Source organism: Ciconia boyciana, chromosome 7, assembly GCF_034638445.1.
Source record: "Ciconia boyciana chromosome 7, ASM3463844v1, whole genome shotgun sequence".
NCBI lineage: Eukaryota > Metazoa > Chordata > Aves > Ciconiiformes > Ciconiidae > Ciconia > Ciconia boyciana.
The window spans coordinates 8,157,370-8,184,464 of NC_132940.1; the positions used below are offsets into that span (position 1 = coordinate 8,157,370).

Genomic DNA, 27,095 nt, shown 5'->3' on the forward strand with positions numbered 1-27,095 from the left:
TTACGGTTATAATAATATGAAGGCATGGTATCTGCACAATATCTGTAGTTTGTTTTTTCTTCTTTATTTATGCTACCTGTAATTCATTGGTAAAGAAATTGACTTTAATTTTGTTAATACTGAACACAAATTTTAATATGAGGATTACAACAAAAGTCCAAGGCACGATATAATTGAATTTTTTATTGCATTTTAACAGGAATATGTCGGCTATGGGGTTTTTTAATGCTTTAATAAGAAGGTAAAATTCACATCACAGATTAGTTCCAAGAAAGGTTCAGAACTGGAAACTATAAAAGCTGACAGAAATGAAGAAAAGAAGGAAATAAAAGGATATAAGGGCAGAGAGATAAGAGCAAATAAGGGATAGGAGAAGGAACTAGAAGTAGGAGTGATAGGAGTGGGATAGAGGGAGGAACAGGAGACCAGAACAGTTGTCCAGAGCGGGGGAGATCAGTATTTAGGAGAGAAGAAGGTCAGATAGTGATAAACCTGTCCTAAGAGGATAAAACCAGGTGGGTTTGCAACCGAGAAAAATCTGAGTGTAAGGGAGACAAAGCTTAAAGAAAGAGATGACTCGGTAGCCTTGAGGCCATGATTGCAGAACCAGGAACTGGCTTCTGCGCCCTGAGCTGCCGTGGGTCCTTCCCTGGCCGGCCAAGAACAGTGTCAGTCCAGTAATGTATGTCCCCACAGTGGTGATATGGATGTCTCCTGACTTCTCACTCTAGGTGCTCTACTTACTCTAAGTGTGTAGGGAGAATGGCAAAGTAATTTTTATACATTCCTCTAAAATCTACCTTTGTCCAAGTCTTCTGTAGTCTTTTCTCACATTTCCTTTTGGTTTTTCTGTCACTGAGAGCACCAGTGACATTTCTTCCCCAACGGGAGTTTTTTCTAACACGCTTTGACATTCAGAAAACTAATGGAAAATTTCATAAACTTCGGGGGCAGGGTTCCAGACGCTATGGGTTCTATATACAAATAGGATATTTACCTATACCTTGGCTCCACTTGTAACAAGCACACCAAAAAGGTGATCTTGGACACTTTCACCTTTGAAGCAGGATGTTTAAAAACAAAAAAATCACCTTGCTTTATGAAATTATTATTCCAGAGAGAGAGTATTTGACAAGCAGTCTGTACTCAATAGAGGGCTTTAGCCTGAAAAAAAAATATTGTCTTTTTGTGGTTTGCTACATAACATGTAGCTTTCTTGTAAGTCTTGTACTTGACAACTTTGAGTGTTCAAACATCAACACCTTTTCTTTTTTAAGATCTTATTGCAGTTGGTGCAATTTTTTCCCAAATATTACAACAGCAAACAGGATACAGAGTCCGGTTTCTGTTACTGTTTTCTTAATAGCAACAATAAGTCATCATAAAACCACAAGAAGATAAGCAGAAAATTCTTTTGTGTTTTAAAAAGAGAAGTCATCTGTATAGCTTCGCTGTAAACAGAAGTGTGTGTGAGAGAAAAAGAACTGGAAACACTTGTAAATAACAGCATGAAATCATTAATGAGTCAGTTTATGCAGTTGAACTTCTCCACTTTGGATTTTTAACTTGCATGCACATGAAAGCTTCCAACACAGCTATTGCATAATTCTGTTTAGCACAGCATGTTTTGCAGTGCCCTCTGATGGTTATTTCAGTACAGGATGACTATTACCACTGCCAGCTCATGGTACAGGTGTTTGCCGTGGCTGTAGCTGTTCAGGCATCGCCGGACAGTCAGTTCCCTGTCTCTGGTCATGGGCTGACGGTGTAGGCGGGATGCTCAGAACAGCGTCACCGACTTATCTCACCTGAGCGAAGTGAGTCAATTCACTAGCTGGTGGGAGTGGTAAGGTTAGCTAAATCCTGTGCTTTTGTATCCATGTATTAGCAAGATTTACTGGTGTAGCCTCATAAAATTATAATCAGGCAAATTTGGGGCGTATTTCTATAATATCGAGTGCTAAAATAGCATCATTTAACCAGCAATTGGATTTAATTTCTAGATTTGTATATTGTGTTTGATTAAGCTTTTTCTTACATAGTCTCCAAAGAAATACCTTAAAAACACCGAGATGCATATGTGTACTCATAGTAATCCGACGTACCTGTCTTGAGGTACAGTGGTGTGTAATTTAGGCACCCGTTTTCTCTCCCAAGCTTTCTTAAAGGGAGATCAATCTGCCGTCCCGTTCTTTTCCCTGCCCCTCCAAGGCATCTGGGTCAATCATGAGCCATTGGGCCTGTTGCTTGCTGCCTGTCAGCTGTGTTGACCAGATGACATTTTGGAAACTCCTGCCCCTTTTGGACCACACTGTTGACATGCCATTGTAGATACGTGGTCTAGCTGTCATACTGTCTGGTTTTGTAAATTTGCTATTTAAATTGCCATAGTAACAAGCCACAAATAATAAAATGTGATCAGCAGTGTACTGACTTTGTGCTTGTGTGTCACTTCTGATAAGAAGTGGCCAATCGGTAATTAAATGGTGGGCTCAGTGGCAACAACAGCAGCAAGGCCAGTTGGCCAGGACAGGGTCCCACCCTTGTCAGTGGAGTCAGGTCTAGGGTCTGAAGTCCAACCTCAGGCTGTGTATGCAGCATTACTCCGAGGCTACACTAATGATTTCATACAGCTGATGGACATATTTTCCTTTTCTGACCATGTTTGCTCCTCTGGCCCACACTACAAATGTTGATACCAACTACTGTTCAGGCAGGGGGGCTGAGGATTTTTGCAAAGAGGAAATAAACACCACTAAGGAGTTTCTCCTGTAAGCGAAAGAGGGTATCGGAGCGGGGACAACCAGCCTTTGCCACTGTTGATCGAGGTGTGAACTGAGATTTTTCGGGGACTGACTTTGAAAAGAGTGCGTAGTATCAGTTCCTCTTAAGTATCAGTGCTTGGTGCTGGACTTAGGAAACAAATAATAATTGTAAAATATTGTATGCCCTGGAATGTCCATTTTTACACACCCTGTTAGCTTGCTTACTTTAACTGGATAGTTAAATAATCATCTCAGCGTGGTATGATGGACCCAAATAGATCCGAGTTAGTTCCTTTGTGAGATTAATGTGAAGAGATACGTGATTAAATCCTGGCATTACAGCACAACACACCTGTTCGGGGCCGGTCCTGAACATTTTTTCTCCATTGCCTGAGGAGGAGGCTTCTCAAAGGATTACAGTAACACTTTTTGACAAGCTTATACAGGGTGGAGTTTCCATGTAATGACAGGGCTCATTTGATGGTGTCTCAGTAATGCATTCTTTTTATTTTTGCTGTCAACATTTATTACAGTAGATGCATTGACTGTTACACAGCTGGTCCAACTTGTCCACATTTAAGTAACAGTAGGTCTCTTGTCGTGTTTATTTTTGTCGTTACGCAACACTAGCACTCCTGCTCTCGGATTAGACTTCAAGGTTGGAATTGGTGGAATTGTAATGCCCATGGTTGCTTCAAAAACCTTCTTATTTTTACAAATACCAGTTAAAACCTTCAATTCACTTTAAACTATGTCTGCTGACACACTGTTTTCTTTAGTGTAAAAGAGAGATACTTAAGAATTTTTAAACTGGAAGACCTGTTGTAAACAGACTCTGACTGAAGATAAGCTGTAGAAAAATGTAGACCTGCAGGGTCACCATCTTTCCTGTCTGATCTTAGCTGACATCTCGTCTTCCCAGATACTGCACAGCGTGAGGAAAATGTAGGTCCTTCCTGACCAATGTCTGGATGGGGATTTAAAAAATAAGTAAAAGAAAACAAAAACTCCAGAACAGCAACATAAATTCACCGTCTTTTCCCTGCCACAGCTCTTTGTAAAAGTGTGCGTGCGTGTCCATCCCAGCACTCTCTTGTGTTAGATGGGCCTTTACTGGCCAAGTGTTATTTTCATAACTTTGCAGTAAGAAGCCTGGTATCACCACGTCTTCATCCTCTTCTGCCTCGCTGCTGTCAAATGTAAGGGATTTCCTTCTTTTTTTAGATACGATAATTTAACAGTTTTAGCTTCCAACACCTTTTCTCCGTCTTCTTCCAAAGATACACCTCTCAGCCACAAAGGAAGCTAAAGAGGATCAGTCCTAGTGCATTTTCTCCTAATCTGTGGTCTGTTCGTCTGTTCTTCCTTCATGCCGGTTGCTTTTCCCCACTTCTTACCTGCAGTTGAGTTCTCCAGTTAGGGGATGGCCTCGGTGCTTCCATCAGCTGTGCAGGAGACCCCTGCAATTTCTGTTTAGGCACTGAAGCTCCCGTTAAAATCAGTAGAAATTAGGCATCCGAATACCTTTGATAATCTGTGTTCCATCTAACACTGTCATGTGTATCATGGTATATAGTATTTGCACAACAGGAGGTTATGAGAATAAATACATGAAATTCATTAAATTCCAAAGCGCAAAAGCATTATGGTGATGACAGCCATCTAACGAAGACTGTGATTTAACCCCTCAAAAAATCCAATTAGCACATTTACTAATTATTACTAGTTATAACTAATTAAACTACAGTAATCAAAATTTATTTGATTAAATTTTCCAATTTTGTATTTGTAATATGATAGCACCCCAAACGATCGGTTTCCCATTGTGCACTTCACTGCACTGACACACCAGCAGATACGAGTGCCGCCTTCGAGAGTTTACGGCCTGTTTTGAACTTTGACAAAATGCAAGGTAACGACAGAGGAAAGCAAAGATAAAATGAAAATATCTTTAGTTCAGGTGACTTTTCGGCTATACATGTTGATGGCTCCAGTCACTGAATAGTCGCTTAGTTTCTCTTAATAAACAGCAGCTTTCCCTGCTATACAGCCCAGGTGGGTAGGTGTTGTAGCAGGACTGGCTGGCTTGTTTCCCATGGAAAGTCACTGCAGGACTGCTTCTTGAAGGTTTTGGGTTTGTTTTCTTTCTTGTCACTTGAGGTAATTCCCAAAAATCTGTATCTGGAACTGGGCTTTCAGCCTTCCATGTAGACAGGCAGGATCCTCCGGTGGTTCTCTGTTGTTCTGCCCCCTCGCCCTGCCCCGTCCTGCCTCCCCATCTGAGGTTCTGCCACCACAGAAACTTTCATTTGCTTTGTCTTCATCGTTCTCATGTGCCCAACACGTTCTGTGTACACTTTTTTCTTCTATATATTCCCCCTCGTGTATGTTTAAGTTATACAATGTGCAAGTCTGTCATCTTAGTAAGTCAAATTAATGTCTTCCTTGCACTGGTTTGTTTGGACAAAAGGGTGTTTCTCTTTAACGCTACCATGAATAGCCTTAAGCACTTGCAGATTTTAATTTCAGGAGTGGTTCAGTGAAATGAACTGTCTTTCAGATAAGCACTTGTAAATACTCTCTTTTTTTTTTCTTTTTTTTCTTTCTTGTAACAGCTATTCACTCACTGATGCTCTGAGAAATGTCTTCTGCTCATGGTTATCTTCTCAAGTTTCGTCTCATCTGGTTTTACTTCACAGTAAAACTGATCCCAAAGGCCAATGGGGAATAAAGTATAACACATCTCCCTGAGACAAATCATGTGCAAAGCTGATTCCTGGGCTTAAATCATTAAATCCTACCTCCAGAAACGACAACAATAAATAAATTTTAAAAAAGCTCAGAAGGGCCAATGCTGACTTTTCCAGCAAAATATCCCATCTAAAAAGCCAATTTTTTTTGGTCCTGTGTATTTTTTACTCTGTATAATCTGCAGGAAAAGGGGGCATTGCTGTCCTAAATGCAATTGGGAATCCCTCTTTGCCATCATCCTACATCTGAAAATGCCTGCTATTAGGTGCTTCAGGGGTAACTTCAAGAAATGGTTTAGGGAATAATTATTGGAGAGAGTTATCCTAATTTTTTTCTTAACCTCATCTGTAAGATTTTCTTAGTCCTGTAGCTCTGGATGTAACTCAAGAGAAGGTTTTATCTGGTCCATATCTCATGAATATAAGTGTTTACTGTTTTTGTTATGACTTTACATCTGTAATATGCATGAGAGCAAAGAAGATTCATAGCTGAAGAATATATTCTGTGGATAAATGCAATTTTTTTTTTAAAGTATCAACTTTCCATTGAATGAATGTCCCCCCTATTGTTGCATTGTCAAAATGGGAAGGCAGAGATCCGTGACTTTTTCCCTTTAAGGAGCAAAGGAGAGTTGTCTCCTCGTCTCATGCCCAAACCCCCTGGGATGTGGGTGGTTTGCATTCACACCAGCCTTGGGGCACTGCTGTGGAATTCAGAAATGCTGAGTGTAAACCCCCGTTTCTGACGAAGGCTTTTTAGGTGGCCTGGCATAAGACGTTGTCCGTTCACACCTTGGTTTCTTGAAAAAGGAAGATGGCAATTTTACCTTCTTTGCAAAAGTATTGTGGAGATGTATTTATTAATGTTCGGTCAACGCTGCAATTTAGGTAGGGTTTAACAGGAAAGCTGTCAGCTACCTCAGATTTTGTTAATGGATAATACTTATGACATTTTTTTATTAATTATTAGTGGTATGACTATTCCTTTTTTCTTAATGTGTTCTTTGTTAGTGCAATGAAAGATTATCTGTAAAATATTTTCTCCTACTTTTTCTGTCACCATTATGAAATTTCTTTTGTTGCCTTTGGTAAACTTGAGTCATCCTCATACTTTGTATGGTTTCTCTGGAAGAAGAGATGACTAAAAAAACAGACTGCATTACAAGAAGAACTGCAGTGTGTAATGTTTAAAATTTGTCTAAGGTGTAACTCTGAACCAGAGAATATTACAATTTTGCCATAATCTCCATAGAGGAGGTGGTTCCTATAGAGTGTGAGCAGTATTAACAAAACACAGAAGTAGGTACAAAGAGACATTTCATAGGATTACATCATCTTCTTACCTAAAGAAATCTGGATTCCAGATTTGTTTTTAAGGTCTGTTTCAGTAAGAACAGTATTGTTTCAATGCGGTGTAAAGCCTGGTGGCATGGTCATTTACTTTTAGATGTGGCTTACATATTTCTGTGAGGACCAGGCAGTCATGCGTAGTAATTCTTCACATTCCTGACATCTTTTTCATAATCCACTTTTAGGACGATGATAACTGTGCTGAATAGGGAGGAAAGAAATCTTTTTTTTTTTTTTAATGCCTGGAATTCATGTTTAGATTCTTATTGTAGAATCTATAGTGTCAGTATTTTTTTGCAGTTATCCAGATTATATAAATTAAACCAATTTCAAAAATTCTTCAGTAAAGCTCTCTGTAGGCAAATGAATCCTCTGCTCAGCACAAGTAACTTCTAATAACTTCCTTGAGTTTTCTAGACAGTTTGTAAAATGTAAAATAAAAGCCAGTACTCAATTTCTTATAACTCTGATTAGGATATATTTTTGGAGTGAGTTTTTAACAATTTTTATAAATTTTTACATTTTGAGGGTTGGTTTTGGTTTGCATTTGTTTGGGGGTTTTTTTGTAAACTAAAGTAACTCTATGTTATTGCTAGCCGCCTTTCATGAAGGAAAGAGCCTGTAGTTGCAATAGTTGCATCTGATCTTTCAGTTTTCTCTTGGGCATTACTGGACTTGTGTGACCTTTGAAATTCAGTTAGTGAGTGATATATGAAGTTGCAAAACATGACAGTTAAATAGGTTCTCTCTGAAACAATTCTTAATATTTTTTAAATGCTTGTCCTCTTGCAGTTTGCCTGAAGTCATCTTCTTTTAGTAGGTTGGTTTGGGAAGATAGTTTTAGTTCTCACCATTTTAAGATTTAAATTTATGGTACGCTTATGGAAAGTCTCAGTATAGATAGTACAAATCTTTTTCCTTTACTGTTACATCCCATCTATGAGAAGAGTTGGAAAACCCTCTGTGTATTCCAGAAGCTTTCCTCATTTTTGAATAACAAAAATCGGAGCTGTTTAATTATTTCAACATCCCCTCTTCTCATAAATGGAATATTAACGTAGGGCAGTTTCTGCTAGCGGGTTTGAGTTAACTTGTGAAGGTATTCCATGAACATAGCACATAAAAGCTTATCAAGGTCCAGAGAAGCCAGGAGGGGAATGGGTTATTTGGTGGTTATTGTGCTTTTTACATTTTGCAAGAATTACTTCTACTCATGCCTTAGCTTTGCTGAACAAAGTGATGGTTTCTCTATCTTCTGTGAATGAAATTTAGGACACACTGATTGTAGGATAATCTTGGGTCCTGTTTCTATAAGGAAGAAGAGTTTCCTCTAAAAAGATCTTGTTACTTTCCAACTGGAGGTTGTATACCTTTTCCTGCAATTTGTCCTTTCCTCTTGTGGTCGCATGCTACTTTAGAGCTTTTTAACCACTAATACGTTAGAGTTTTGTTTGAGGAACATCTTGGCATGTTTGCATGACATGATAGTAACAGCTAACGTACGCTCCTCCCATTTAGAATTGAGGTTTTGCCAAGTAGTGAAGTTTTGGGGAGAAAATTGATCACTTTGCAAAACGATGCCTTTATGTGGAATAAACCTTGCAGATGAATGAAAAAATTAACTTAATTCTTCAAAGAGCAGTAGGTAATAGACTTTAATTTATATGAAATACAGGGGACAGATTACCCCAGTGCAAGTGCTGTGTTACTGGTAACTACAGGTGACTGTGCTGAGCCCACCCCCAGTCTCTTATTGATTTTTGTAGGGACCAGTGCAGCCTCCGCAGGGCTCTGGGAGGATTATAAGATGTAAGAGGAGTAAGCACAGGGGAGCAGCCGCTGTCTCTGGCTCCAGAAGCAGAGTATGAAGCTATCAATTGTACACTTTGCTTTATCAGACATCACCCCAGTGCAGTTATTCCAGCTTTCGGGGATATCCAGTTCTTGATCTTCCACCGTATGGATGATGCCTTGCTTTGTAATTTGCGTATTTTTAGTAAACCCTTATTTTCTTATGCTGTGATGGTTAATAAGACACTTTGCTAGGTTTGCTGGTTTGAAGTTGGCATGCTAACCTCATGTTTCTTGTCTGCCTGCATCTGTGTATTTGAGACACTTCAGAGCAGGACTTGCTACTTTCCCATCTTTGTATAATATTCAGCACAATGTGAACTGAGGCCTCTGGATGATGTTTAAAAGTCATGGCCCTGGATGGATCCTACTGAGGGTGTTTTTACCAAGGAAGGACCTGGGAGCAGGCCTTCTCTCGCAGGACAAGCTATTAACTGCTGTCAGTCCGAGCGGAGAGCAAATTAAAATCCAGCCTCATCCTTTAAACCTCAGTCTGTCCTTCCCTGTTACAAGACTGTCCAAATTGCTGGCTGCAGGAGTGAGTTCCCTGCGAGGTCCTCGCCAGCCCCAGCCCACACGTACCCCTCCTGCGACCCCTCCCCGGGTGGCTGGCACGGGAGGAGGCGGCACTGGTCCCGGAGTTGGCCGTGGCCCTGATAAAGATGGCAGGGCAAAGAGCCTTGCTGCCAGATCCAACCCTCGGCCCAGGGCTCGGGCACGCCAATCTGTTACACGGCAATTAAAACATAGCTTTAGGTAAGTCATAATTTTTAAAGCCAAGGTCGCCCTTGAGGCATTTCTGAAATCGTTTCTCGTAGCAGTAGTTAGATGAGTAAGGCAGTCAAATATTTTGAAGTCACTGGGGTTAAAGAGTGCTGGTGAACATAAAGATATATATCATATTGGTCCGCTGTTTGCTGACATTTTTTGTTTTCTTTTCTTTTCCTTTTTTTTCCTTTAGGATGAACGTGAAGCCAGAGAAAATGTGAAAAGAGAGCAGGATGAAGCGTACCGCATATCACTGGAGGCTGACAGAGCAAAGGTGTGTGCAGGGTGAAGTGATCGCGTGAATGTCGGGACGGGAACCTCTCCACACTTGGTGAAAGCTCTCTGGTGCAGAGGACTGCCCGCCTTCAGTTCTGCTCTTCAGATGAGACGGTTGCTGTCGGAGCCGTTATTGCCCTCAGTGGTTGTAAAATGGCACTCGATACAGTCACGAGGAGTAGACTTGCCTACATCTTTTTGCTAAAGCAGTCCTGGTCCCACTTAGTAATAGAAGTTGGGAAAGGAATGACAGGAAAAGATCACTTAATAAATATCCTATTTCTTATATTAATTTCTACAGAAAAGTTGAGAAGTTTCTTTGCTTTTATAGAGCTAATGCACATCATTAAACACAGCTGTGGAAAGTGAGGTAATACCTGTGTGATCGCTGTTTGTGTTTATTAGAGGGAAGCGCAAGAGAGAGAGATGGCAGAGCAGTTTCGCTTGGAACAGATTCGGAAAGAACAGGAGGAAGAACGTGAGGTGGGATGTTTTACCTTTTCTGACAACTTTTTGGATTCGTGGAGGTTATGGACATTGCAACTTTCATTCAACACACATTGCAACTTTCATTCAAAGTGTACTACTTATGTGAACATCAATTTTTTTAGAAATTGATTTCTTACCATATATATAAAAATCATAGTGCAGCTAAATCATTTTCATCCACTGTTTAATAGCTGTTCTATCATCTGGGTCACAATTGCATCATCTGGGTCTGAATTACAGCCAGATATTAGATAGGCCTGCTAACAGGAGATCCATGAAATGAGCTCCATAAATGGTGGAATCTTTGGGAACCTCTAACCTTGTTTCTGCAGGCACTTGTTTTAAAAATATAATACCATGGAGCCCTTTCATTTCTTCTGGGAAGTAGCACAAAGCCTAACTGCATTCTGAACAAACAAATTGCCAACTTTAATTTGGGAGACAAAACACTTTTTAAAAAAATTTAAGAAAAAAAAAATCCAAAATCTAAAAAATTGGATTTATGGTACGTTTTTAAATTTCTAAACAGTCTTCTACAGAATCTTCCTTAGAATGAAAATTGTGTTTAAACAAACACTTTACATCTCTAGGCCTCCATAAGAAAATAGAAACCATGTGCTGTGAAGAATACCGTGCCTCAAACTCTGTAATTTTGTAGATTCTCTTAATTTTGTATATTCTGAGGGTCCCAGTGCCTGTCAGAGATGGTTCCTGCAGCCTCTTTCAGGATCTAGGCTAACTCCTGTCCTAGCTGTGTGTCTATGTAGGTATTTACATAAAGCATCATGTACACGAATTTACTTACAGTGACTTCCTCTTTTTCACCTCCTGGTAAAAAGGCTGGGGTACAGCCATTTTTCTTCCCCTGAAGTCCCACCACATTTTGAAGGATAGGTAAAATGGACTAGTCATTCAAATATTTCCATCTGTTCTGTGAAGTTCTTGAAATGTAAGCCCTTACAGAACTGCTGTGAAACACAGCTGATACTTGGAAAGGATTTTGAAACCCTTGAATAAAATTTTCAAAATACAACTGATATTCACATATAAATGTCTTGACTGAAATCGCAGTTGATTGGGGGTTGTCGTTTGACTTCTAGACATATAAGACTCTGTGAGCAAGTTGCTAATGAATACAAAGCTGTATCAGCATCCCTATTGAATATATATTTCCCAAGTATGTTTCCAGTATTATATCAAATATAAATAAAATATAAATATTAAAAATATTTATTCATTGATATAAAATATCAGAGTTCCAATATTTTTGGTGGACTTAATATAACTTCTTTGCTTTGACTCTCATTATGGAGATTTGAGATTTGGAATTACATTCTCATTTAATTCTCCACTTAGTTAAAGTCCTTGGAACTGATGGAATCCTGATAAATCACAGCCTTGCTTATTCCCCCCCTACACGTGACTTAAATGTATACTTGACATTTCAGTCTTGTGTACTTTGCTGATGTATGAAAAAATTGCATTATACAACTGCAAAAAAGTTGGCTATGAACACATTTATTATTCCCTGAGATAAACCCAATAAACAAACTGTATGAGCAATGCATTTGCATATATATTTTTTGACCAAGATAATTGCATTTAAAAACCTGAACCATTTAAGCATTCAAGAACCTTTTAAACAGTACTGCGTTGTAAATACTAAATTCAGTCCAAACAGTAGTGTTCAATGGTTTGGGAAAGATGCAGTCCACTACTTCTTTCTTATCCTACAGTATCTGATGACTTATTTAGCTCCTGTTGTTACCATAAGCCAAGAATGGAAGCTAAGACACAACTGAAGGAGCAATGCACAAAACTGCACTGTAAGAATTGTGTCAAGAATAACTGAAAGACAGCAGTTCTGTGAGGTTAATAGCAATCGAACGTAAATCAGTACTGTAGCAGTAACAGACCGTTGAGCAATCAGCTTACACTCAGATTCAAGTAAGAACTATGTTTTTCTTTTTTTAAGTAATTTTGCACGCAGAGAAACAATAATTAATTCTGCTTTATTATATCTGCTCCTGAACCTTTTCTGATACCTTGGCCTTTTGGAAATCGTTTTCTTACGCAAAGGCTGCAAGGCTGGTCCACGTTATCAAAATATACCTGGGCTTCCCTGTTTTAATGTAGAGTGCAGTAATGAAAATAATAGGATCTGTTTGCTTAGTAGAACAAAAGGGATTTTAACAATAATGTTTACTAACACTCCCCATTTTCAAGTATACAGATTACTTATACTGAATTGTTCTGCAACAGTGTTTACTTACAGAAGTGGCTTTATGTTCAGTTTGTATATTTAAAATCTGACTATTGAGCTATTCACATACTGAACATCTTTTTATCAACAGACTGAAATTGCTTGTTCAGGTCCAACAGTTATTAAGGTGATCCATCTCATCATTGTTTTCTGACTTGGTTTGCTGGTACAGAATATCCATTCTAAATTGCCATTTTATGTTGAAGCCTTGGAGACTAGTTACTTTAGGGAACGACGCACTCTTTGCACAAAGAAAAGAGCGCTAATGAGCTACTGTTGTTTATTTTTCTATAATATAATTGATTGGGTTCAGTAAATAATGTAGCATCTGTTGTTATACTGTGTGGGGAAATGTCAAAACAGAAAGATAGTAAGCAGGTGGTTGAGAATGGAGAGGGAGAAAATTAAAATAGAATCTATTTAAAATATAATCTCATAGTAGATGAGCAAAAATGAACTCAAGTTCTATGTATAAATATTTATACTGAGATATAATTTGCTCAGAGGTTCGTGTGTAAGAAGTAGACTGTTTGAAAGCCTGCCTAATCTTGCTTCTGCCCAGTCCTTTCTCTTTAATGTAATCATCCTCCATCAGTTTCTGTTACTAAATGACCTTGGGGAGGTTTTCAAAGGCACAAATAGTAACTGTGTATCTTGAAAGTTCCTTGAAAATTTGGGTAAATCCATGCCTGACTGCCTCTTCAGTTTGGAAAATTGTCTTTTGGGCGTATTTTGAGGGAGGCAGTGTGATCATTCTGCTGCTTCCATTCATTGATATTCTCATTAACTGCTGCCTCAAGTGAGGTGATACTGTAACACGGCTGCTTTCTAAGTATGATCTAATTTTTAACAGATGCCAATGCCTGTCCATGAGTACCAGCAGCGCTCAGTACCCTCGAAAATCAAGCCCACCTCGTTCAGCAGTCTGTTTTTTAAAAAAACTTGTGATCAAAGTATTAGTGTTGCAGTAGCTCCCGGAGGCAGACGGCAGAGAACACGGACTTGGCTCCTGCCCTTAAAATCTTGACATCAGCAGTATACACAACGTTAGCAGGAAGGCAGTCATACACATTTTCAGACGTGTAATGTCATTGCAATTCTGGGGCTGATTTCATGCAAGTTGTTGCAGAAAATGTGCACACCTGTGCTTGGAACAATCTTCCTGCAAATAGTAATAATAATTGCTTGCTTTAAATCTTAAAGCTCCCATTTCTGTCTCCCCAGTTTTCTTCTTTGACCGTTCCTGCTTTTATATGTACTCTATGTATCTAATATACCTTCATGATATTTTTAATGATGTCTTTTAACAGTGTTTTAGTTTGTTTATAGTAAATCTCCTGCATATGTTTCTTTTTACTCTGAACTGCCGCTAAGGGTCTTGTCTTTGCTGCAAATGGTCAATTACTCTGTGCAAGAGGAAGGCAATTTGATAAGTGCATTTAAAGAAATACTTTTACTGCCTTTTAATTTATACCCTTTAAGGAAGCAATTGGCCACTTGACAATTATTCTCTCATTCAAATTTTTTCCAAGGCTTTCTGCCAAATGATTAAATTACTTATCCCCATCGTGCATTAACTGTAGACCTAATAATATGTGTTATAAAGAAGGATTTATTTTAATTAGTTGTCTGGTGAGCTGTTATTAAGGAATGAATAAAAATGATTTTGTCATTGAGATATAAAGCACAGCTATGGCTCTGGAGCACTGTGGCACATCTTGAAGTTCTAGAAGAAATAAGAATAAAAGCTTTCTGTCCTTTTCTTCTGTTGCTACCATTGCAACCTAAATGGTTATTTTTCCTTCCTCAGGCTATCAGGCTCTCTCTTGAGCAATCTTTGCCTCCTGAACCGAAAGAGGAGAGCACCGAGTCCGTCAGTAAACTGCGTATTCGGACACCCAGCGGAGAATTCTTTGAGCGACGTTTCCTGGCCAGCAGCAAGCTGCAGGTTGTCTTTGATTTTGTAGCTTCCAAGGGATATCCTTGGGAGGAGTACAAGCTGCTGGGCACCTTTCCAAGGAGAGATGTGAGTAAATGTACCTTTCAGGAATAAATACCACTACTTCTTACTCCTGTATGCTAGATGACCAGTATGTTATAGCATAGAAGGTAAAAGATATGCCTGAATACGTCAGAGTGCTGCCAAGCTCTGTGGCTGTAAGCAAGCCAGGTGCTAACCTACCAATGCTATCATATGTGACATACAAAATTGCGTTGCAAAATCTGTTTCCAGTGACATTGTCAAAAACCTTCCGTTTCTGAAACAAACAAGTTGTGGACCATATTCAGTGAAATCTGCCCAAATATGCTGAGCCAGCATTGCTCACATCCTGTTTTGAAGGAAGCCGTATCAATATTAGTACGCTGTTTGGGTCTGTTATGGGCTTGTAGTTCTGATGTTTCTGGTTTTGCCGTCTCGATGCAATTTTATGTTATGAGCAAGGAAGGTTCAGTGTCAGATAGTATACAGTTATGAGCTAATCAGTGCGTTCTAATAAATTAATCATCTACCTGTTACATAATACCAGTAAAGAATCATTTGTTATCTCCTACCTCAAAATTCTAATGATATACCTGCTGTGACCGATTTTCAAAATTGATACTGCTTGCTGCTTACAAAAGCCAATTAAATTCTGTTGATTTATCAACAGATATTTATGTGCTGGTTAGTAAGTGTCTTTGAAAATATACCTATATGTTTTCTGCTCTATTATAAATTAACTTTCATTTCTTATTTAGCCATTGTTACAGCAAAGGTAAAAGTCAGTGGGTCCAACTGGGCAGCAATTACCTGGGGCCCTGCATAAAAGGCGAAGGTAATGGGCACTACAGTGATGACAGTACAGAGCCAAGCAGTGATGGGTGAAATTCAGCTTTTTGGCCGTACTGCCTCAGTACTGCAAACGTGTGGGGGCAGCTCTGGATCAGCCAGGGTTTTGTTTGCTGGGGGCATCTCCAGGTGACTGGTTAAGCCATTTTTCATCGAAGGAGCTCAGTAACCGGGGTTGCTTTTCCATTTTGTTTCCCATCACTGCTCCTGAAGGAAGTTCACTAGGAATAAGGCTCTGATTAGCATGTCTACAGTTCTGTTTTGTTACAGATACCCTTGCTTTATCGTCTTATTTGTAAGTACTCCAAAGGGTCGCCAGTACTCCAAAGGGGAAGAAAATAATGTCCTTAGCAAGCATACAGCCTTGAGAGTGGATGTGATTTCTGACCAATCTTTGGCATAACTGTGAACAGGATTGTAGCGCTTACAGCTTTTCTTCCACCTTGTCTTATATTGAGAATCCTAATCAGTCAGACTGAAAAGCAGCATTTAAGGAATCTCATTAATCACTAATTAACTTTACTCCTTAAGCATGTAATATCATTTCCAGTGGAACCAAAGACTAGAAGTCATCTATGTTTCTAGGATTACTGATCGTTCAGTTTACTTGACAGAAGAAAAACAATCTTTTACAGTCTAAACAATGTTTTTGTGTATTTTAAATACTCTGCAAGTCATACCTCCCTACCTGTAACATATTTATGTCTTAGTACGTATTTAATATTAAAAAACCTACAAGTATATTACTCTAACTTTTTACGTTTGTTTTGCACTTTAGACTGGCTGTTTCTGTGCTTAATCACATCATCATTATTAATTTTAGTCCTCTGTAACAAACTTAGAAATTTATCAGACAACTCACATAAGAACAAATTAAAAAAGGAGTAGAAAATAAAAAAGACGACTAAATTAGAACAGGCTGGTATTTTCAGTACATTTGTGAAACTGCCAGGGAGAAAATGCCGAGGCAAAGAAAGGAGAAATTAGTGGTAGGATACAGAGCTGTTGGTCTGTTGCGTGGGAAGCAAAGACCCTGTCATCTGTTTTCTATGATTCCAACCTAATAATGCCATGTATGAGGAGTCACATAAATGATTCATGCCATTGACTCGGTGGCCATGTACGAATCCGGTTGCCATTGTGACCACCAGAGCTACAACAGACAAAAAATAATCCCCAGGGGTTTGCTAACCATTGAGAACTATAAATGACATCTGCCATGTTTCCCAGGTTTGGGAAGTTGGAAGTGTGCAACTCCATAGACAGACTTAAAAAAAAAAAAAAAAAAAAAAAGTCATCATTGATGAATGCCTTGGAAGTATGGTAAATATGAATTGCCTTAGGCTTCGTGGTATATAGTCTCTTAAAAATACACTGTAAGTTGTCAAGACCCTTCTGCTATATGATGTGTATCACAAACATCCATTGAAGTCTGTGCAACAAGAACAGAGCAGTTGGGATGCTTGTGCTCCAGAAAGTATAGCATTTAAAATGTCTGTTTGTATTTAAACTATACGTAGCATTTTTTTTTAAATATGTTTGAAAGTATCAGAATTACTTTGCTGGAGTTTTTGCTGCAATAAGATGAAAACATGTCTTCTCAAGTTAGTATTTTTTCTTCTAACCTAATCTGTATTACAATAACATACACACCCCCAAAAGTGTTTCTGTCTTATTGAAACGAGGGGATTATCTTCAACCAAATCAGCATTTTCTTGTAATAAACTTGCTAGAGCATTTTTACCTGCTTTTCAGCACCATCAGTCCTGATACAGTGTTGCTGAAGTATTTTTACTTCTTTGGTAAATAAAAATTCATTAGTTCTTAGTTCTATGTTCCAGTTGCTTACACAGATATCCTTAGCTAACTTAAAGTTGGTATCATAACCCTACTGTAAATACAAACTTCTACACATGAGTAAATACACAGATTAACCTTTTCTAGACACTACTTGTAGATTTTAAAGCAGCAGTGACATTCCAAAGCAGTTAAGCACATGCAGTGACTTGTTATTGGGTCTTTGTCACCGACTGTGTTGTTCTTTCTACTAGCGCTGAAATTAGATATTAACCACCTCCTCTCTCAGTACCTTAACCAAGGCAGCACTACGTACCGTACCGACAAGTGTGTATCACACGGGTGAACCTGGGTCAGCAGGTAACTTGTACCTCTAACTTTGAAAACGTTTGGCAAGCACATCTTTCGGAGTGAAAAGCTGTATTATAAGTTCTTTGCATTATTCTTAAATGCACCTGCAAAGGCTTTATGGAAGCAAATGTGTGCGCTATTTAAATGTATGTGCTGATTTTAGAATTATAGTTCCTTTTCTTCCAAGAATTGCTCTACTCTGCAAAATGCATTTAACTATAACAAAAACAGCTTACCCTAAGCATATTAGCATGCTCAGCCAACCTTCTCATTCAGTATTTCTTCTAAGTCCCTTTCTCTTAAAGGCCTTCCCAAACACTAATTTCAGTAGTCCTCTCAGTCTGCCAGCTGCCAGATCCACCTTCTCCCAGTACCCTGGAGACTTCCCGGATGATCAGTTCCTCACTTCCTGCTGTGGTGGAGATCTGCAGAAGTCTTCCTAAAACTCTTTAACACCTTACGGACTGGGCATTTCACCACACTTCAGGCAAGAAGCTGAAGGTGTACCATGTCTAGCTGAAACTACAGGAGGAACGTGCAGAACAAACTTACCCAAACTGGGCTTCAGCCACCCTGCTAGGGTTAACGATAGGTTTGTGAATGCTTTATGGTATCTGTCAGAAAAGGAGGTCCTGGCATGCTCTTCTCTTTTGAAAGACTGTTTTTGAAGGACTGAATTTATTAATTTCTTCTGAAAAATCAAAATTGCAATCTACAATTTCTTCTGCTCATTTCTCCTTAAGGTGGAATACATCAGTTATGTATTTGAGAGTATGCCTTTTGCAGACATAGTATTAGAGACTTAAGCTCTTTATTTACTGTATCTGGAAGCCCTGGAAAGCCAAGACTTCTACAGTATTTCACATTTTATTTTTCTGAGCCACAGCTTAGGATCAGGTGGCAGTTAAGTCACTTAAGGTTATTTAAATGCATCTAAAATGTTGCTTAATAATTCAGAACCAGTTTGCTCTGTTTAGAGTATTAAGATTTTTTAAATCCTTTTAATTAACCAATTTCAACAGCAGTTTAAATAAACAGAAACAAAAAATCTGTCTCCCTTGAAAGGGCAGAAAATAAATTTAACTCAAATTGCATGTCAATTTGAATTAGGTATGATCAGGATTTCAGTAAATTTAGGGCCAGACAATTCTTAATATTATATGGGAGTACAGAGTAAGATATTCCTCCAAACCCAAATGTGATCATTCATTCCTGTGCTCTGGCAGGAGTAATCCTCTTTGACACCAACAGTGGTGAAAACAATGCCACGGGATAGTAAGTTTAGCTGCAGCACCCAGCACACACAGTCATCTGAGCAGGTAACTATCCTCTGATGTTCTCGGAAAGGTAATGTTAGAGCATGATCCCTCTATTGCTATGCCAGGTAATTTGGCAATTTTGTATATCAGTTCTAGAAGCCATTCTTTGTAAGGATTATTCTGCATTTCACCCACTGCAAACTACTTCCTTCAAATAACCTACTTTTAAACTCATTAGATGGTGTTTAAACTCTTTATATAACTCTTTCAGGAACTATTTGTCCAAGACTATCTCTGGCTTTTAACATTCTTTCCCCTAATCATCATCGTGATAGAAAGATGGAAGAAAGATGTTATCGTGCGAAAGGATTCATGCAGTGTCATGGTTATAACCAATAGCGCTTTTAGGAACTTCACATAAATCAGGAACGTAGCTTGAATATCTGTCTCATGGCAAAGGAGGATTTCAGGTGAATGAAATATTCTTCTGATATGTTCAAAAAATTTGAGAATGTTTTTGTAAGTTCAGGGAAAATTTAACATGTGATCCATGTAATTTTCCCAGTCATTTCAGTTACTGGTATTTATATTTCCTACTACATAAAATAGTAGTCATCTGTTTTAATTCACATAATTTAAAATTTTTCAGGTCAATATAGATCTGATGGTGGCATGTGTTTATCAGCTCTGAGCTAGTTTACACAAGGCCACAGCCACCTACAAAGGTAGACATCCCTCCTCTTGTCATTTACAACTGTCCTTAAGTCAATACTGCCTGCCCTTGTCTTCCCTCTCTTTTCAGGATATGTTGTTATTTTATTTATTCAAGCAGTTATGTTTAGTTTAGTTAAGACACTGAGAAGTTGCCTAAGCAAATTGGCATACAAGACTAGCATATTCCCATGCCTCTTTTAGAAGCATGATTTCTGATCGTTCTTCCTGATGACTTGTAACAGTAGAACAATTGGACTGATGAACCTTGAGCCAAGAGGAATGGACCACGTATCACTGCAGCCAGAACACTGAAGCATTTGCTACCCTTAGGTTTTATTGCTTTTAACAAGTTTGTTGCTGACAAAGAATAGTATCACGGTCTTTCGGCCAGCACCTACAAAGGGAATAGGTGATATTCTTGCCCTACTGAAGTCAATGGCAGTACTTTAGAGAATATTGAGTAGACTTTGCTTCTAGAAATGTGATGTTTACTTTTGTGGAAATATAATTTCCATATAGGTAGTCAAAAATTCTGTAAGTATTACAGAAAGATTTTTCATAATGTTTTCTTCCAAGGGAGACAGACTTGATCTGTCTTTTCAGACCTGGTGTCTTTGCATAAGTAACTATGATATCCAAAGAGAAAGATTAAAGCCCTTATGTATCAAGTCACTGAAAGGAGATGGAAGAAATGTCTTCCTCATCCTGTAGATGTAAGCTTATTCTAACAAGAAGTAGAATTACACTCTATAGGTCAATATAGTTTCTGATCTCTTAGAACAACTCCATTTGAATACAGGGAATGTTTAACCAGTTTCAGGAAATAGGAGTGCATTTCAGATGAGCTATTTTACTTAAGACTCACTAAAGTAAGCAAGCATTCACCACAACGCTGAATACTCAATGCGGTACGTGAACTCTCAGTTGAGTCATCCTCATTAGTTAACCCAATGACTAATGCCAACCATGTGATTAATATATTCCACCCAAGCACATCCCTCTGACCAAAAGTGTTCTTTTATTCGGCACTGCCTCATTTTACAAAACGTTTATTTCAGGGGAGGCGCGTTATTGTTCACAGGAAGATGCCTTAGCTAAGCCGCAGAGCTTTGCTGTTGCATATGGCATTATCCAATGTAAACTGGGCATAAGATATTTTGTACTTTTTCCCCAGAATTTATGCTGAATATCAATTTTGTGTGGTTTTTTTTCCCCTCGTAAGAAGAAAATGTAATGATAAAATACCCATAAAGAGCCTTTGTAATAGTATGATACTAGGAATGCTGTGTCTGGTTACCAGAAAATTTAATGATCTCCTGCTGTTTTGGTAATTGCATAAGTAATACATCAGACTAAATCACCAAAGCAGTGTTAGGCGCGCTTTTTATTCTATTTACCTATCTACCAATCACAATGTTATACTGTAGATATCATTGTGGTATTTGAACATCTTAATCCTTTGAACTTGTGGTAAAAATCCTTTTGGATTGTTTTTCCATGCAGTTATAATTAAGTGCACATGAATCCAATCCTGGGTCATTCTCCTGCGAGTGACTGTGTTCACATCCATTCCCCTTTGGGATGTATGCAAAGCAAAGTTCTTGCAGTTCATTTGGAGCACTAAATGTATTTATATGTTTTCAAACTTCCCGAAGATGTGGCTGTTTGCTTCCTTTCAGCTCTGCATCGATACCCACGGCGAAAGCTATAGTATTTCTGGGGACATGATCTTTCTTCTCTGTAGGTAGCACATTTAAAAATAATTAAATACATGAATAATTGTTAGTTCGGTATAAGCACGCTGGCAGCAGTGCCCACAAGTAAGCGGCTGTTTTGCTCCTTGGCACAGCAGAAGGGATGCTTAACATACAAATGCTCTCATCTGTAAATGCCAGTACTTAAACCTTTCCTCTACTCAGCAAGAAAACTGAAAGTAAATAGTGTGAAGGAGCAGGTGATGGGGCTCTTCTGCCCGCAGGTCCCTTGTCAGGAAAAGACACGTTCCAGGGCATTCTGTCGGTTTCTCTTTTTCCAAGAAACCACACAAAGAATTCCTAAATAGATCAATGATTTCAAACCAGAAAGAAGGAAGGGAGGAAAGCAGAAAATCTGAGAAGAGCTTTACAGCACCTTCCTCTTCTCTCAAAAGTGAAGTCCTCCAGCCTTGGAGTCGTTGGCACTGTGGAGACCAGCATCGTCTTGTTCAGAACCTGTAGATAACTCCTCTGACCGACACTAACTTTGACTTCTTGCTGTCAGTGTATAAGGCAACTTGTGTAATACTTTAACGCCATCAATACCACATCAACAAAAGTCATATTATTGAAAGAGACTCTAATTAATTGAAATACTGTTGTGTTTTCACTTCTCCTGGCAAAATGAAAAAGTGTATTTGTTATTTTGGCATTGAAAATGAGCTGTTTGAAAGGCTAGAGGAAGATGCAGCCTTTTTGTAGTGATTTTTCAGTGAGATTAATTCTTAGAAATAAATACAAAACAGATATTCAGTCATGTTAGTAATTGGATGTATTTTGGCCATATTTTGCGGGAGTACTGACCACTAAACAAAACTTCTCATCTTGGGCTAAAAAGCAGCACAGAACTAGCCCAGAGCTACCCAAGTGGAACTGCTCTACACAGCATTTCCTAACATCTTTTATTGGAAGGTAGATAAACTCTATTTATGTATTTATTCTACAACCCACTGTTAAAAAGTCACAGGATTTTTGGGAAAATCCGATATTTTGTAAACATAATTAATCCCTGGGATTGTATTTAGTTTTGGTGCAAGAAGTGTTTGTGTTTTTTTAAGCTTTGTTCCACAAACATGAGGTATATTTCCCAATTTAAAAAAGCAAATTTTCATGTAGAATCATGAATTCATAATGTTGGACTTTTAAAAAGCACCAGATAGTCCAGGTGTCACTATACAAATATAGCAACACTGGGTTGGGGCTTATCCTTATTACTTATGCTGCCCTGCCATCATGCTTAGTATTTTATAAAACAGAGGAGAACACAGTTGCTATCTTAATTTACTGTCTAAAAAGACAAGTAATGCAAGTCAGGTTTATAAGCCTTCACTGATTAAAATCTATGCAGCAGATTCTGTTCTGCTATACATTATGTTAAGTCAATGAAAATTTACGCTATATAAAGATTGGTGGCATCTCGGGTATCTCGGAGAGCTGCACGGCTTTTCTGAGAAAGTGGAAAGCGTGCTCAAAGTAGAGGATACAAGATCACGATTTTGTGTTTTATCAACATCTGTTACTTTGCTTAGTAAATGTATTTTTTAAATGTGCTTAATCTAAAATACTGTTTTGAGAAAATCTCTTTGGAGAAATAAGATAATAAGAGCGTGACGTGTCTGGATTAAAGCTTTGTACTTAGAACGAGACTAGAAGTCTTTTACTATGACATATTTTTCCTTATTTGTGGCGGCCTTCTTCAATTCAGATGTAAATTATCTCCCAGTTTATTCAACTAAACCAGATCTAATTGCATATATTTCTATAAAGTAACCCTACTTTTGTTTGTTGCTCCAGTTGAGCATATTATCCGTATAACCCACAGATACTTCAATGGGTAGAAAGGATTCACTGTATTTGTTTGTGTGTCATTCTGAAAATATAGTTTTTTAAACAGATCTGGTACTTCACCAGGTGTGCCTTTAAGTAATTTCTATTGCATTTATACTTTAGGAGGATTAGGAAAGAGAGTAAAAGAACTCTTTGTCCGTTAGATTCATTAAATGTATTCATGCGTGTGTAAGTGGTATAGAGGCTGTGCTACTCAGGAATCAGATCCTTGTCCTAGGGTGTAGAGAAAGGTGAAGGGTATGATATTTACTGCTTGTGTAAGTGTCATAATAATTGTGTATTCAATTCTTTACTTTTAAATGACCTTCCTGGGCATTAAGCCATTTTTTTAATTTATCTTTTGCCTGTGGAGTTAGGGAGGGTAAGGAACCACACCTTTGAAATCATAAAAGTACAGCTGTTCAGGGTGTGAATGTGTAATAGAACAGATAGGTCAGCAAAGGTGAAGATAGAAATAACACAAAAATTGTTCTAGAAGGAAGAAGACTTTGCTACAAAAATGTTGTTTAAACTAGTATTAATCTTCATTATTGGGTCATTAAAAAACCCAAGGAATTTATTCCGAGTGAAGTGTAAGTAGCTATTACATTCTTACAGAATTACAAGAGTTAACATTACTCTTTTGGTTTTGCACATCTTGCATCATTCAGACTTCAGAGTGCTGCAGAAGTACTTCAAACCAAGTAGCTAGTGCTCAGCTGAAATAATTACCACAGAATCCATTTAAACAAATACCTGTTAAAATAATAAATTTCCTGTGCACCAAACCAATGTCAGTTGTATAACGAAGCTCTTTATGTTAAAAGATGAAGTCTTGGCTCCAGTGCACCAAAGCATAAGATCCTGTAAAAGTGTATCCATGGTTGGAAGAAAAATACTGTTTTACCAACTTACACCTATTTCGGTGCAAGTGAAACATTCCATAGCTCAATGGCAGGATCTCACACTGATAGAAATAAGGTCTGGTTCCCACCCTCTGGTCATGTTGCTAGAAAGAGTCTTCCCTGAAGAGAGGGGAGTGTTAAAGGTTGCATAGGAAGTCATTTGCCTGAAGATGCAGACTCCCAGGGCGCTATTTGCTTTGGCTGTGGGACAGCCCTGAATGCGCATGCATGCTATTCTACGGGATTCTGTGAGCTTGAATATTAGTAATTTTGCTGTCACTTGAGTTACGCGCTCTTAGCATCTGAACGTTGTGTCCTTCCTCTGCCACCCTCCTCACTATGTAAATTTGAAACAGCTTGGAGCCTCTTTTTAAGGGGCTTTACTTTACATTTCATTATAAAGTACTTACCTTAGCAAAACCACAAAATATATTTTAAAAATACATTCATCTCATCAGCTGGTATCACCATGTGACGTGTGAGTGGACTCTTAGAATGCATGCGTGTGACTGGTAGAAAGTCAGATACAGACTTGAAAATATAGAGAAATACTATGCTTTTTGCATTTGTTTAACAAATGCTGAATGCTTAATTTGGTGAATTTTGCAACCTTAATCAAGAAAACATTGATTTCACCAAGAAAACATTGATTTCACCATATGTGTACCTATGTAATCTCATTGAGTTCAACAGGATCAAATCAGATTCAGTATATAAACACATGTGTAAATGATTTCCTGTGTAACTGCCAACAATATACAAAAAATCTTTAAATAATAAAGATTTATTGTAGGGGGGTTGGACAATGTAACTTACGTAATGCGCAGAGCTGTTTTGAAAAGAGCGCCATGCAATGACATCGGAGCAAATGATTGTCAGCACTGAAGCAGACTCCAGGATTTATCCTAATGGTAATGAAACAACGTACACAGATTTAAATATGAAGGTATTTTAATACTTTGCATTATGAAATAATCCATGTAAATTTATTTAAGTAAATAAAATTCATTAAAACACTACATCAGATGCACCTTTGCGGGCTACAGCTCTTCCAGGGTCCTTTGATGTCTATTATATATCATTCTTTGGTTTCTAATTCTGTTTTAAAATACTGTAAGTTACAAAGCATCTGAGGTCTTATATTTCATGTATTTGCAAGAGAAACCATTTCTTTTGGTAGGAGGTGTGTTCACTAATAAGGCTTCTATTCTTCACAGTAAACAACATATTTACAAACCACAAATAACAAAGTAGAAGCTGCAGAAGGGTTATGGTGTGATAATTAAGTACAATGGCGACCCATATGAACAGAAAATGCCAAGGACCTAAAACAAAGCAACAACAGCTTTGTTTGTTGACAGATGTAGGAGCCATATTGTTAGTTAATTGGGTAATGGTGTAAACATTTGCAAACTCTGCTGTCCCTCAGTGAATTAAGCAGCACACGGAAATTATGGTGAAAAGCTGCACCGTCCTTTTGCTGCAGGTACTCCACAATGCTTTTAGCTAACCTTCTAAGTATGAAGACATTGAGGAACGGACATCATGCCTTGTTATTATTTAAGGCACTTGAAGTTTGCAAACTTTAGGATATGTATCTTGCATTACACTCAAGTGAATAACACGTTTCCATATGGTTACAGTCTGGAAGATTGTGTTCATTGCCTAGGCTTGCTTTTCAGATTTTTTTTCCCCCAAATATAGAAGAGACTTGTTCTGCCTTTCCTAGCTTTTCTTGCAAAAAAAGGTTGTGGGATTTGAAAATAGAGAAGTCTAATTAGATACTGGCTTGAACTGAAAAGAAGGAAAATTGCTTCGCAGGTGCACAATACCTCATGTGCTGTGAATTGCAGAGACCCCTATTTACCTCGCTTTCTGTGCCTATGTGCAATAACGGACTGTAGCAGAATACCAAAACATTAGAAAATGCAACAAGATACTTAATTAGCATACTTCTGTAATCACAAACTTAAATGCACTACTTTGGCTGTTTTTTACATAACAGGTTTGCTTTCTAAGATAATAACCTTTCAATAATTTAAGCAGCATCTGTGCAGGAATGCATAATTGGACTGTAGATAATAGGAATCTAAAATTGAGTCTTGTTTTTATAAATTATTTTTCTCTTCAGACATTTAGCAATAGCTCACCATGGTACATGAAGTTTAAGAAAATATGTTCCTGCTTTGGGAATCAAAATAATGCATCTTTTTGTGTTTTTTAATTCTGTTGGTTTTTTTTTTAATTCTGTTGCAGTCAGAGGGGTGAAATTACATTAATTTCAATGGACTTAGGAAGTGATAAGCTTTTAATATTTGTTTAAATAATGAATTTTCTGTAATTATCCAATAAAAAAATGGAAATACAAATATATTTTAAGTTTCCCTGATTTAGCTGGGGGGGGGAGAGAAAAAGGAGCAATACTGTTTTTGTTAATTGGTAACAGGATTAGGAAGTTATGCTTTTAAGAAAAAAATACATTTAGCATTTCTTATTAATTCATAGTATTTGGTGTGCTTGACACTTAATGTCTTCAAAAAATAATTTTAGAAAGCAGTGGCATGATATAATCATAGATAAAACAAATTTAACTTTGGAAAAAATGTTTATTGGTATGCATTTGCATTTATACCTATAGCATAAGACTAATAATCTATTATTCACAAGCAAATTTCTGATAACTAGTGTGCTCACACAGCAAAATAAACTAAAACAGAATTACCAGGGAAAATAAGTTTAAAAATGGAAGTTAAATATTTCAGAAGATGGTAAGATTAAAAGAAATAATGTTCATCTTTCTATATGAAGCTTTGTAGTAGTCTTCTGAAGAATGTCACAGCATTGGCATGTAAACCTGAATGTCTGAAGGACGTTAGGACCCTTGTCATTATTTTGTCTATATAAATAATTATATTATGTCATATTTACAATTAAATTTTCTTTTCATAGAAGAGATTTATCCTATAGGCAGCAGTCTAGCTTCTAAATAGAATCCTCAACACAGAAGTTTCTTGCTGACTATAAACTGAGAATCGCTCATGTGCCTTAAGTGAAGGTCGGTAATGGGATAGTCAGGATGTTGAGCGGCTTGCAGGGTTTGGTGCTGAGATCCAAATGCTGAAGAATGTTGGCAATAATGGTGCAGA

The 27,095-nt window shown here is 37.9% G+C and overlaps 1 protein-coding gene across 1 annotated transcript in view; it reads left to right on the forward strand.

Moving 5' to 3' along the window:
- The window catches only part of FAF1 (Fas associated factor 1), a 179,221-nt gene that overhangs the window by 149,189 nt on the left and 2,937 nt on the right, over window positions 1–27,095 (forward strand). Inside the window, exons 16-18 of the mRNA XM_072866708.1 lie at window positions 9,678–9,758; window positions 10,166–10,243; window positions 14,323–14,538. Of these exons, the coding sequence (XP_072722809.1) occupies window positions 9,678–9,758; window positions 10,166–10,243; window positions 14,323–14,538 (375 nt within the window). The remainder of the gene's footprint in view (window positions 1–9,677; window positions 9,759–10,165; window positions 10,244–14,322; window positions 14,539–27,095) is intronic.